The sequence below is a fragment of the Antedon bifida genome, chromosome 6, assembly GCF_963402885.1.
Source record: "Antedon bifida chromosome 6, ecAntBifi1.1, whole genome shotgun sequence".
In the NCBI taxonomy this organism is placed as follows: domain Eukaryota; kingdom Metazoa; phylum Echinodermata; class Crinoidea; order Comatulida; family Antedonidae; genus Antedon; species Antedon bifida.
Genome location: NC_136231.1, coordinates 21,008,859 through 21,023,409, shown reverse-complemented (window position 1 = coordinate 21,023,409; position 14,551 = coordinate 21,008,859). Strand labels below are relative to the sequence as shown.

The following is a 14,551-nucleotide window of genomic DNA, read 5'->3' as shown; positions in this document are numbered from 1 at the left end:
ATAGAGATTATTAATATTAATTAATGATGATGTATCTATATTAAACGATTTTTGCTCAATTATCAAATTATGACTACACTGATCATATCCAACAATGTGATATAGATTATTAATAATAATTATTGATAAAATAGATATTGAAAGATGGGTGCTCAGTTATCAAATTATGACTACACTGATCATATCCAACAATGTGATATATGATATCAATGCTAATTATTGATGAGGTAGATATTAAAAGATGCATGCTCAGTTATCAAATTCTGACTACACTGATCATATCCAACATTGTGATATAGGATATTATTAATAGTTATTGATAAGGTAGATATTAAAAGATGCGTGCTCAGTTATCAAATTATGACTACACTGATCATATCCAACAATGTGATATAGATTATTAATAATAATTATTGATGAGGTAGATATTAAAAGATGCGTGCTCAGTTATCAAATTATGACTACACTGATCATATCGAACAATGTGATATAAGATATTAATAATAATTATTGATGAGGTAGATATTTAAAGATGCGTGCTCAGTTATCAAATTCTGACTACACTGATCACATCTAACAATGTGATATAGATTATTAATAATAATTATTGATGAGGTAGATATTAAAAGATGCGTGCTCAGTTATCAAATTATGACTACACTGATCATATCGAACAATGTGATATAGATTATTAATATTACTTATTGATGAGGTAGATATTAAAAGATGCGTGCTCAGTTATCAAACTATGACTACACTGATCATATCCAACATTGTGATATAGGATATTATTAATAGTTATTGATAAGGTAGATATTAAAAAACTAAACAGATCATATCCAACAGTATGATAAAGATTATTAATATTAATTAATGATGATGTATCTATATTAAAAGATTTTTGCTCAGTTATCAAATTATGACTACACTGATCATATCCAACAATGTGATATAGATTATTAATAATAATTATTGATGAGGTAGATATTAAAAGATGCATGCTCAGTTATCAAATTATGACTACACTGATCATATCGAACAATGCGATATAGATTATTAATATTAATTATTGATGAGGTAGATATTAAAATATGCGTGCTCGGTTATCAAATTATGACTACACTGATCATATCGAACAATGTGATATAGATTATTAATATTAATTATTGATGAGGTAGATATTAAAAGATGCGTGCTCAGTTATCAAATTATGACTACACTGATCATATCCAACAATGTGATATAGATTATTAATATTAATTATTGATGAGGTAGATATTAAAAGATGCGTGCTCAGTTATCAAATTATGACTACACTGATCATATCGAACAATGTGACATAGATTATTAATAATAATTATTGATAAGGTATATATTAAAAAACTAAACAGATCATATCCAACAGTGTGATATAGATTATTAATATTAATTAATGATGAGGTAGTTATTGAAAGATGGGTGCTCAGTTATAACATTATGACTACACTGATCATATCCAACAATGTGATATAAATTATTAATAATAATTATTGATGAAACAGATATTAAAAGATGCGTGCTCAGTTATCAAATTCTGACTACACTGATCATATCGAACAATGTGATATAGATTATTAATAATAATTATTGATGAGGTAGATATTAAAAGATGCGTGCTCAGTTATCAAATTCTGACTACACTGATCATATCGAACAATGTGATATAGATTATTAATAATAATTATTTATGAGGTAGATATTAAAAGATGCGTGCTCAGTTATCAAATTCTGACTACACTGATCATATCGAACAATGAGATATAGATTATTAATAATAATTATTGATGAGGTAGATATTAAAAGATGCATGCTCAGTTATCAAATTCTGACTACACTGATCATATCGAACAATGTGATATAGATTATTAATAATAATTATTGATGAGGTAGATATTAAAAGATGCGTGCTCAGTTATCAAATTCTGACTACACTGATCATATCCAACAATGTGATATAGATTATTAATATTAATTATTGATGAGGTAGATATTAAAAGATGCGTGCTCAGTTATCAAATTATGACTACACTGATCATATCGAGCAATGTGATATAGATTATCAATAATAATTATTGATGAGGTAGATATTAAAAGATGTGTGCTCAGTTATCAAATTCTGACTACACTGATCATATCCAACAATGTGATATAGATTATTAATAATAATTATTGATGAGGTAGATATTAAAAGATGCGTGCTCAGTTATCAAATTCTGACTACACTGATCATATCCAACAATGTGATATAGATTATTAATAATAATTATTGATGATGAAGATATTAAAAGATGCGTGCTCAGTTATCAAATTCTGACTACACTGATCATATCGAACAATGTGATATAGATTATTAATAATAATTATTGATGAGGTAGATATTAAAAGATGCGTGCTCAGTTATCAAATTCTGACTACACTGATCATATCGAACAATGTGATATAGATTATTAATAATAATTATTTATGAGGTAGATATTAAAAGATGCGTGCTCAGTTATCAAATTCTGACTACACTGATCATATCGAACAATGAGATATAGATTATTAATAATAATTATTGATGAGGTAGATATTAAAAGATGCATGCTCAGTTATCAAATTCTGACTACACTGATCATATCGAACAATGTGATATAGATTATTAATAATAATTATTGATGAGGTAGATATTAAAAGATGCGTGCTCAGTTATCAAATTCTGACTACACTGATCATATCGAACAATGAGATATAGATTATTAATAATAATTATTGATGAGGTAGATATTAAAAGATGCGTGCTCAGTTATCAAATTATGACTACACTGATCATATCCAACAATGTGATGTAGAGTATTAATTATTGATGATGTAGATATTATAAGATGCATGCTAACTTATCAAATTTTGACTACACTGATCATATTTGATATTGTGATTTATGATGATATATTCATATAAAGAGTTTGTTTTTCTGTACAATACTCACAGTATTTTTTAATCCATCCACATGAAGAAGAGACACAAGAAGAGTTGTTTGAAATTGTGAAGCCTCACAACCTTACTAATTGTGATGACATTTAATATAATATTACAGCCATACACAAACAGTAAGGTAGTTAGGGTCACTACAATCTATTAAAATAATTAACATTAATTAACTGGAAACATTGTTAATTATCAGTTTGAGTTTGACTTTTGTCTCTTTTGTTGTAGAATTGAATCTCTCTTTATCCATTGTTTTCAACCTGAAAATAAACAGGCCTAATACCTTGCCATTAGCAATGAAATCAACTTACACACTAACATTTTATATAGATAGGCTGTCTATGACCCCCAGCCTACCCCTAGCTAGGCCTATGCCTCTCTATACCATTCTGCTGGCTAGCTAGCAAGGCCCTAGGCCTAGTCCTATAATTAATAGCACAGGTCTCATATAGATAGGCCTAGAGTGTTTAGACTGAGCCTGGTTATATGCCTATTTATTTAACTAGGCCTAGGCAGGCATAATCAGCCTAAACTAAGGCCTAATAAACTAGTCTAGGCCTAGGCCCTAAAAACTAGAATACATAGAGCTAGCTAGAGGCTAGCCTAGGACTAGCCTAGCTACTTATTAGCTAGTAACTAGTACTTATAAGCTACCAGTTCCCTAGTAGGGCCTAACCAGGTGGGCCTAGCCTAGCTAGGCCTAGTAGTAGTAGTACTACCCTAGTAGTAGCCTACTATGCTAGTACTACTACTAGGCCTATCTAGGCCCTAGGCTAGGGTAGCTAGACTAGCCCTAGTAGTAGGCCTAGGCTATATGCCTAGTAGTACTAGTACTACTACTAGGCCTACCTAGGCTACTAGCTAGAGTAGAGAGATGCTAGCCTACCTAGGCCTAGCTAGGCTAGGCCTAGGCCTAGGCCTCCTAGCTAGGCTAGGCCTAGGCCTAACTAATCTGCCCTTTTTGGAGGCTAAAATATTGTCTAAAATAAGCTATGACCTACAAACATAGCTTAACTATCTGTTAAGGGCGACACTTATGATGGGTAATCAATAAAATATGCTTCTAAATCTACCTTTTTGGCTTGCAATCTTAATATCCAGTCTAGCCCAAAGATCGTATAGCGCCACTACGTGGCGCTATACGATCTTTGGTCTAGCCTAGGCCTAGGCTAGGCCTGCACGGATCAGGTAGCGAAACGAACGAAGTGAGAGCAGAGGAGGAGGAGGCCTAGCTAGGGCCTAGGTTTCAGGCAGAAAAGATAATCTCGTGTTTGTGAAATTATATATCTATTTATAGTTATTTTAAAATATATCCCTAACATTTCAAAAATTATATATATTACTGATAATTAATTATAAGAATGATACTCTACCTAATGATATAATCAATTAAATGTGTTTTTCGTACGAAATTAATTATATACGAGGATGGCATAAGTGATAGTTCTCTGTTATCAAAAAACAACTACATAATATACCTGCACTTGGCCATGACAACTTCCCCGCTTGAAAACTCGTTTGCCCTCAAAAGAAGTCAAGTCAAATCAACAAGTATAAAGTAAAAATTGAATTTCTTAGGCAAGACAAAACAAAATTATACTGAGCCATGACAAAAAGACGACAGAAAGACAACAGAAAAAAAAATACGGCGTTGTTAAAATCGATCATTTAATCATGATTGACATCCAATGACATTTTTATATTATTAATCACGATAAATGGTTGTGTGATGGATAGAATATAATACAATGGAATATGTAAACCACAATAGGCCTGATTTACACGTCAGGTATACAATAACTAAATGCAAGTCATATCTGTGTAACATAATGCAACACCAATGTAAAAATCATATTATTCTAAACCTACATATTTCGATAAACATGTCACCATGTCCGGATATTAATAACAACTATCATGGGTTTGGTCGTTGAACTTCGATTACACACGGACAGTATCCAACGCCTAAAAAAGGAAAAGGGATTTTTTTGTAAATAAATCTAAAATTCAATAATTTAATGGAAAAAAAGAAAGATCGACGTTTCGAAGAACCACCATGGAATCAGTTTTAAGGCACTTTAAATTATTTATACTTTAAGTATTAGTACTTTTATACTAGAAGTAGTTTTTGAAACAGAACCATACTTATTACAAAAGTCCAAAACGATGGATCCTGTATTGCTGGAGATTCTAGTTCACACGATCCTGGTACTGTACTTATGGCTACTCCTGGATCCATCAAAATATAGTATGCCCGGTTTATTTGTAGTGACATGTTCCGTGTTGTAAATTCAACGGAACGAGTATATGTCGGGTACAACACATCCGGACTAGACGAAACGTCTAAAGTGTATACGATCATTTTATTGGAAGCATCATAGATGTTAATAAATTTGGGGCTGGTAGGACGCACAATCTGCGAGAAAATGTAAATTTTTTAATATGCACAATAACGACCATGGATGATAACTATTAACTATATAACTCAGCAATATTCTAGTCCATAAATAAATATTTATTTATTTAGTAAAGTTTATTTTGCATTTTCAATGTTATTGCATTGGCGATACTGGCGGTTTGCCTATAATTGAATATTCTGATTAATTTAAATTACTCATTATGTCACATTAGGTACATTAAACACCATTATTATACAAATAGTATAGTATACTCAGAAAGTATTTGTAATATATATAACTATAGCTAAATACTGCTTTTAGCATATCTATGAAGTTAAAATCAGTACTATAACTTTTTCTAGGTAATTAATCCAAATGAACAACATAGAATACAATCAGTGGGAGATCTGACACTTAATAAAGTTCTTTAATGAAATTGTATAACAAGATGCTCGATCTTAGTTTGGCGTAGATTTGAGTGCTAGCATAAGTGTTACATACATCATTATCAAACATCATAGAATATACGGAATGATCCGAAAGTACTTCAGTTCCTGACTGTGGTTCCAGAGAGTTCGGTACTATGTTTGGAGGTGCTTGTTCTGTAATAGTACACACAATAAATTGTTAAATCGTGATGAAGCATCTACAGTATTAGACATAAATTATTTAATGTTTACATAAAACAATTAGTCTACAGTACGTGCTGATGAAAATGACAACAAAATCTAAGCTAGATTTTCAATCATTCGTCAAGATAAAATGCATATAAACAATATAATATGTATAAGCGATAAAGCCTACGAACATTTGATGAGGTACACATTGTAATAACAGTCTGTTTTAGTATTTCCGGCATTTATCTAAATTGTTTGAGAACCATTTAAAAATGAAGCAAATCAAGGAAAACATAATTAAACTATCTATTTAAATTATTACTATATAAACAAAAAGACATACCACCACCAACAGCAAGTCTGATACAGGTTTGCGAAGATGTTTGACTGAAAATAAATACAACAAATAAGGGAAAAATAAAAAAACAGACAGCATAAAAAAATGCTACTACGCAACGCAAGCGTTTTAACAAGCGAAGTTATAGACTGTTAGCAATCACAAGCGAATAAGCCATCGCTTGTGATTGGTCAATTCACTTGCGTTGCGTTACGTCCTTGCGTTGCGTCGCTAGTGGGAACCACGCTTTAACCGTAGGTCCAGTGTACACAGTTTATCCGTGTGCACGAGACAAGGGGGTTACCTCCGGTGAACTGAATGGCTCACAAAATAGCCCCGTTCAAAAAGATGATCACATATCTGATAGGAGAGCGATTAATTTACTATTGGCTATCCTTGGTCACATGTGCCTTAATACATACAATAATTGTTTTAAGGTACACATTTTTTAATACTTCTGGTATTTTCTGTTTGTTTTTTTCTTACATTGTATGGTTTTCATCTTCTTAATATTAGCACAGGGTACAAACTATACCAAAACTTAAAAGACCAGTTTTCAACTTGGAAATAACCAATGTTGATTACATTAGTTATGAAAGTTTTAAATTACCCAGTTGTACTTCGTGCCGTATAACAAAGTATATTATCACCGATTTGGTTCGTTGTTGGTGTCCATGTAAGATCCACAGAAAATAAGTCACCATCAATCTGAACTAGTTCAGACTTAAGGAACCCCAAAGGTGAGACGGTATCAATATCTGATATCCTGTAACAGAGATGACATTTGTTATGATTTGAACATTGTAAACGCTTTGATCTTATTATAAGATTGATTTTAATTACATCAATGGTTGTTTCGGCATTTTCTACATTATCGGTTGTAAGAAGCTCTAATGTCCTTAAACGTAACTTACATTTAATGATAGGGAGAAGAATCTTTAAATTTAAACTAAATCTGATAATGCATCTGTTAATGCATTTTGTTTTGCAATATTTATTTCATATTATTATTTATTATTTCTTATTTCTTATTAAGATTTAATAAATATCGAAGCAAATCACCTACATAGGCTACTGCTACATCTTTTAGAAGAAAAGAAGTATATGATGGAGACAAATGGATAAATGTTCTTACCCGTCGGTACTTTGTGCAACAATGGTTTGAGTGAATGTTTCGTTTTCTGAAACTCCGACACACGACCCGTCTGTAGGTGTTGGATATACAAACTCTGGGGCGGCATCACACTGACCTGGGTTGCTGAAAACTTCGACCAAAAATTGAACAGGTATCATGCTCAACGGTGTTGTTGATGATTGATTCCCAAAATCTTCAATCATCAGAGCCACAGCGTACAGTCCCGTGCTATAAACAGCTTCATAATTGAGAGTGCACGATTCCTGTAAATTATAAAACAAAAATAACATTATGTACAATTTGTAAATGTTTATGAGTAGGCCAATGTAATAACCTCAATAAAAATATCAAGCCATCAATGGACGTTCTCCTTGTACGTTTTCTGCCGGTTACCATTATTGAAAATTCTTGACATTCGTAAAACTAAACCTACTCTGTTTCACAGTGTCTTAGATGATTAATAACATTTTAAAGTAGGCCTATAGTGTGTATTGTTTGGTAGGGCCCTTATAGGGCTGAGGTGGGGATGTGGAGTTCATTTGAGGGAGATGCTTATTCAAGGGATATGTTTAATTGTTTAGTTTTAATTATATGGTAACATTTATAATCAAATAAAATCCTCTAATAGATTATATGAATAGTGGTAAAAAAGATTAACAAATGCTTGGTAAATTGTAGATAACAGTGCGATGAATTCGACTACCTATAGTATCATTGTGTTACTATAAATATATATATAATACAATATTGTGTGTATAAATGTGGATGGGCGTTTATTAGATAGTTGGGTTTGGGTGGGGGGGGGGGGGGGGGGGGCGTGGCTTAGGGGAGCAATTATTATTGAAAGTGATGTTTTATTGGGGAGGCGTTTATTAAAATAAATGTCAAATGCTTGGTCAATTGTAGATAACAGTGCGATGAATTCTACTAAAAATAGTATCATTGTGTTACTATAAATATAATACAATATTTTGTGTATAATTGTGGATGGGCGTTTAGTAGATAGTTGGGTTTGGGGAGGGGGAGCGATTATTATTCAAAGTGATGTTTTATTGGGGAGGCGTTTATTAAAATAAATGTCATCCTAATAATTAATACATTATTTAATTTAAACATCTTTTGAAACTAACTTCCGTGGCAGGAAGACGTTTTAGACGGATTGCAACATGGGCAGACATCCGGTCCTAACGGGACACAGATAGCCTACAGTTATTCCTGCCAGCTTACTCAATAAAACTCGTGATTTCACTGGATTTTAAACAAAAGGTCTTATCATCAGATCTCCCTATGTAATTTTATAATAATATTCCCCACAATATATTCCAATGCTTTATGGCGTATATTTAATTTGATCTTTATTAATTTGCAGTATAATTTTTATTTTTTAACTACCGAACCTTCACACGCGCGGTCCGATCCGAAAATAAACAAAAAACTAAGATGGCTATATAGCCACTAACGGCCAACTTAGTTGAAACCAGGAAGTTGCAAGGTGAACATGTGAACTTATCGTGAACCCGGAAATTGAATTGAAAATATACTGATGAAATCAAAAATGTTGTTATAAAATTACCCTTTATAATATCTTCCTAAGATAGAAATATGGAACAATAGCGTAGTACTGAAAACTAATGTTATCAAATCTACGTTTCGCGGTACATCTAAGATAGATAAGGTAGGTATCCAAGGCGAGGATTTATACCGAAGTTTTTCCATTGTGCTCGCCTATGTCAGAATTAACCATAATTTATATATAGATAACAAAACGCTAGTGATGTTAAAGATGTATTGTCCCTTGAAACACAACAATTGAAGGTCAAAATATTCTAAATTTAAATTGGCCATATCAAAGTAATACATCAAAATTGTGTGATCGTATTTTAAAGCTTGTGCATCATTTTTACAAATTAAATGTCAGTAAAATTATAAAATGATCACCTGTAATTCGTCAGTGACGAATTAAATTCTAGTTTATATTATGTTTTGTATGGAAGAATCGAAAAACCTATTGTACCTTGTCTAATATAGCATTTGGAAATCCGTTGCAAACAGAAGAGCATTCTGAATAACCTGTAGCCCATCAACATTGTACGTTATCGCCGTCTGGATCATTTACTTTTAACATAAAAGCGTTATTGAAATATTTAAAAACAAAATTCAAATGAATAAAAATATAAACAATATAATAAAATAAATTGAATCTAATAAGATATTACAAGTTTAAAAATGAAATAAATTCATGTGTTGTGCTAATTTTAAAAAAATAATGTAAATTTTTATTTTTATTTTTGTGGAAAATTATACGAGTATATAAGAGAATCGTTATTATTTTTATACTAAATTAAAAAATAATTAAAAAAAATAAGAGAAACAGAGAGCAAAAACTTACCAGGTATGTTAAATGTATGGTTGCATCCATGTTGAAGGCGAACAATGGGAGTAACCGATGAAACTGGAGATGAATTTGGCCTTCCGGTATCTTGCCTTACCGTCAGATCAACACTCATTGGAAGTGCCCAATTACCATTACTACCAATATGTAGGCCCCCAATCCAGTTACCACCTGTAAAGCTTCAAATTATAAAATGTATAATATTGGCTTTCATACCTTTACGCACGAAATTGTTGTTTAATTGGTGAAATTTGGTGAACAGAAAGAAAAACAAAGATTTCCTAGAGTTAATTTTTCAAGCCATTTCCTACCTGACCGACAAAAACATTTGCCGGCAAAAAAGGCAGCCAATGTTGTAAGGTCCAATGGTGTGGTATGGGTGTGGATGGTAATGGTCTCTCAATGTCCCTGTCAGTAAGTCCAGGAATACTGATTAAAAGAGGTTGTTTGTTTAGGTTACATGGTTGCTTATCAACTTGGCCACATTGTTAGTAAAGAATGATAAATTGGTTCACTGTATTATAACAGGCGATATATTCTTAGACACACGTTGGCTGACTATATATTAAGTAAAGGCTTTTTTTTCATTTTGTGCAAGCTTTAAATCGACAACTAACTCCACACTGTTTGATTATTGAATAAAAATACTTACGACATGACAAATATTGTGTTACTCGAAGGATCAAATGTGACAGTGTTTACACCAGTCGTCCAATCTTCACTTACGCTAAAATCAGTGCAACGGAATCTCAGACTAACACCTCCAGAACATCCATTGGTGCAACTTAGTGTTCCTTCTCCACTCAGTAACTGTTGATTTGCTATTGTAGTCTCGTCACAATATTGTGTACCTCTTCGCCAAGATATCCTCCATGAAATTTCAATCTGAAATAATGTTGGCATTAGAAGAGTTGGAAGGAAGACAAACACCGAGTAACAACGCAGATACACAAACCAAAACTATACAGTCTGATTTTTTGTAATAATTTGTAGCACCTAAATTATAGTAAACAAAACGTATGATACTATTTTTAAAAGAATGATATATTATTTACCTGATTTCCTTCTGATGTTGGCGTCCATGTAAATATGGCACCTCGAAAATGAGATGAGTTGCCAGAGTGAAACAAGCCGATACAAATTAGAGGTATAAAAAATAAAGTTAAATTAGTCATCATTAATGTGAGTGGTGTTATGCTGTGCAAACTTAAATAACGCAAACTTTTTTACAGCAACCTCCTTCATTAGTTTCGTATAGGCCTCGTCTGGTATTTCTGCAAAGAATTTGTTCATTGTTGATTGGTCAATTGACATCATAATACTTTATTGAAAATATCTGAGACAACAATGTTGTCTCAGGAATTAAAAGTAAGACCAAGCCATTTCGATAAAAATTCTTTTGTTGAAATAATCACATAAAAGGCTTTTGTTAAATTAAAGGATCATAAACAGAGAATGTTAGTTCTATCTCGTTTTGTTGAAACTTATGATAAAAGGCTTTTGTTAGTTTCCAAATCAGTAATTTTATTACTGAAGAGCTTGACTATTTAGGCCTAATGCACTTTATCTAATCTAAAAGCATTGTATGAGTACTGTTCAAAAGTTCAAATGTATTATTATTAGACCTACTAAAATCCGAGAGTTCAATATTCCCGTAAAGGACACACGCATGCAAATCTAGCTGTCAGATTGTCCTATTAACTTAAATTATTTGTTACGCCATAAACTGACACTAAAATTTGGTGTGTAGGCCTATGTTTAATTTACTGTATTGGTTGAGCACTTTTTTGTTTTCTTTATATTTGTATATTGTATGTTAATCAAATGTAAATCAACCAACCGAATTTCATTTGTACCTTTTGTAAATCGTATCGTATTTTATCGTATTTTGAATTTTTAATTGCGTGCAATATGAATTTTGTTTGTGAAACTGTTGCTATTGCTGCGTGTTAGTAATTTGCATAGGCCTATAAAAGTAGGCCTATTCCAAAATCGGATTTTAAAATATTTTGTTAATCTTTTTTTTACCATTTAATACCACTTCTATTATGACATTGCAACGTTTGACACAATTTTCAAAATAACATACTTTTGTAAAATTTACCAGACGAATATAAAATGCAGTATTATGTACTATCCAAACAAGAGGACGAATATTAACTGACATATAAAAACAAATATGGTTGGGTGTGGGTGGGGTCTGAGGCGAATTTAGTGACACCCCTTGATGGCCGGAAATGGTACTCTCGTACATAACATTCATGATAAATGGCACCTCTAATTGGCCGGAAAAACACTCTCATGCAGCATGCTACGATTGAACAAAACGATCGTACTTTTTTCCTCCTCCTCACGATAACATTTGTTGCCGCCGTATGTTAGATGCGCGTGCTCTGTGTTGTGCGGAACCACCGCCGATTGTTTGATCATTCACTCGGTATTTTGTTTTGCGTTCAAGTTACAAGCCCCTCAAAAAAAGCACAATTTGGGTGAGAAGGCAAATTCAATGCTTATTATAGCCAGGGGCGGACCCAGGGGTGTTTCCCTTGTGGCCCGGGCAACAGCCTTAATTTCATACTAAATGTTGTTTCTGCCACTAAATTAAAATTGAGTTCCATTTCATCGTATACAATCTCCATCCGGACCCGGAACTTGATAGGCTTAGTCATAAAGTAGTTACAGAGTTGCAGGACATTTTATTATTGTTGAATGTTTTGATATTAGCCTAATTGTTAAAACGACCTTCACAACCAAAATATTTCTTTTCATTTTAAATGGAACGCTACAAAAATAATCCTCTGCTTCATCGGAGCATGAATACCTAATAACCAGACAAGAACGTATCTTTGTTACGTTTTACTATCAATCCATTTTCATGTCACGCAATCCATTTTTTAACAATATAGTAGTATAATAATAACATTTTGATTGAATAGTGAGGGATTAGTTACAGTTTGACTTTGAATAAACCATTGGTAATTTACTGAAAATCCAAAATTATTCAATTAAAGAAACGCTCAACACATGAGAAATAGATGTCGGTCGATAAACTTCTGACGACGACTAAAACAACGACAATCAGCTAAATGTTAGTGATTTTATTTCATCTCTGGCTTGTTACATTTTTCATGACACATTACCGGACTTCCCCCTCCTCTCGCAATGAACGACAGTACAGATCTTCCCTATCTAGGCTCGTGTATGTAGCATACTACGTTATTCACAAATTACCCACGCATAGCAGTGTTACTAGAGCCATCACAGATTACCTCTAATAGATCAATCATTCATACATGAATTCAAAACTTCATCGACAAACGAAATATAGCCTATATTCATTCCTTTTAAATATTAGGCATATTGCCAAGGCTAATAATCGATTTGTCCATAATTATTGTGTTTTGCCGGGGGTTTTCCATAATCTAAGGCCAATTTTTAGGCCAAATCATAATTGTGCGTATTCTGTATTTCCGATGCGTGTAGTACCCTATTTATCTTCATTTCCGTACGTTCGTAAATATTAGGCCGAATTTCCGTAGTAATTTATAGACGTTCCGAAATTTGAACCGTGTTATACCGGTAGCAGAGCAAAGTTTGCTTCTTTCTGCAAATGTCCTATCATTCTTTTCTATGTTTTATTTGGAGTGTGGTTTAAAACAACACTTTTGTATAGTTTATAGTGGATAAATAAAAATGAATTTTTGGAAATGGTGGTTTGAACATCTGACTTTATTTAGCATTTTTAAATTAATTAAAATTCCAAATTATACAATTTAACCTTTTGCTCAATATATTTATAGCAACAGCTTCATATTTTTTGTATAACTTTTTAAAATTATTAATTGATAATTAATTTACATTAATTGAGTACAGTTATTAGAATGTATTACCGTACCAAAAGTACCTTCATCGGGGACCTCCCCGTGACGTTCGCATTGAACGAAAAAAAAATTATCATGAATTTTACGTGCGAGAGTACCATTTGCGGCCATCTAGGGGTGTCATTTAACAATTTTCTTGCTCAAATACTCAGTGTCTACAGCCCTGGAGTCTTTGGGCAACCCTCTTAAAATAGTCCTGCGACCGCCCCTGATAGCTCTATCTATATTTATTTACAGCAATTTGTTGAGGAAACTAAATATATCAATGTAAATAGGTGGTATTGATACAGTTGAGTAGGCCTACGTATCGGCTGGTGGTCTAGAAAAAAATAATCGAATGCTATAGGTGTAAACTACAGTACATGATACCATAGATATTATAGTGTAATATATTAAATTCACTATAATCCACTATACTTCATAGCCACACATACATAACCGCAGCGTTCCATTTTTTGATGTACGTCGGAAGGCTATTATTATATGCATGCTGACTGCCAGTGATCGAAACAATAGGTACGCGGTTGTCTAGCGGTGTCCTTTGTACGATTCGTTCGTGCCCAAGCTCACGTCAATATCATGTTACATCCTGGGACCAAAAATTCGTATTATTTTTCGGCAACCAATTCATTTGTTTAACAATAAGGTATGAGTTATTCACGAACGAGTTAACGAATTTTTCAATTTACAAATAACCTTTTGTATTGTGGGGCACGTATTTGGAGGATTTTCAGAGATGAGGGTGGTGAGGTATTGGGGATGTCGGGGATGGGGGTTCACAGTC

The 14,551-nt window shown here is 32.7% G+C and overlaps 2 protein-coding genes across 2 annotated transcripts in view; both read right to left on the bottom strand.

The window, feature by feature from the left end:
• LOC144845713 (integrin beta-like protein C) overlaps positions 1 to 11,115 on the bottom strand; it is a 31,238-nt gene extending 20,123 nt beyond the window's left edge. The window contains exons 1-3 of the mRNA XM_078703141.1: positions 10,942 to 11,115; positions 10,539 to 10,771; positions 9,884 to 10,065 (exon numbers count right to left, since the gene is read on the bottom strand). Of these exons, the coding sequence (XP_078559267.1) occupies positions 9,884 to 10,065; positions 10,539 to 10,771; positions 10,942 to 11,064 (538 nt within the window). The 5' untranslated portion in view covers positions 11,065 to 11,115. The remainder of the gene's footprint in view (positions 1 to 9,883; positions 10,066 to 10,538; positions 10,772 to 10,941) is intronic.
• Positions 4,535 to 7,753, bottom strand: LOC144845933 (uncharacterized). The gene is made up of 6 exons (XM_078703453.1): positions 7,495 to 7,753; positions 6,970 to 7,125; positions 6,366 to 6,409; positions 5,907 to 6,007; positions 5,152 to 5,422; positions 4,535 to 4,971 (listed from the first exon to the last, which is right to left on the bottom strand). The coding sequence occupies exons 1-6, from the start codon at positions 7,695 to 7,697 to the stop codon at positions 4,922 to 4,924; spliced, it is 825 nt and encodes a 274-aa protein (XP_078559579.1). The 5' UTR covers positions 7,698 to 7,753; the 3' UTR covers positions 4,535 to 4,921.
• Positions 11,116 to 14,551: the final 3,436 nt, after the last annotated feature.

Bases quoted from the DNA above. Each gene is read 5' to 3' on its own strand.
- LOC144845933 (XM_078703453.1), bottom strand. From the start codon at position 7,697: ATGATTGAAGATTTTGGGAATCAATCATCAACAACACCGTTGAGCATG. The intron at 7,126-7,494 runs GTAAGAACATTT...TCTCTGTTACAG, and splicing joins GTTGCACAAAGTACCGACGG to GATATCAGATATTGATACCG. The intron at 6,410-6,969 runs GTAATTTAAAAC...ATTTATTTTCAG, and splicing joins ACGGCACGAAGTACAACTGG to TCAAACATCTTCGCAAACCT.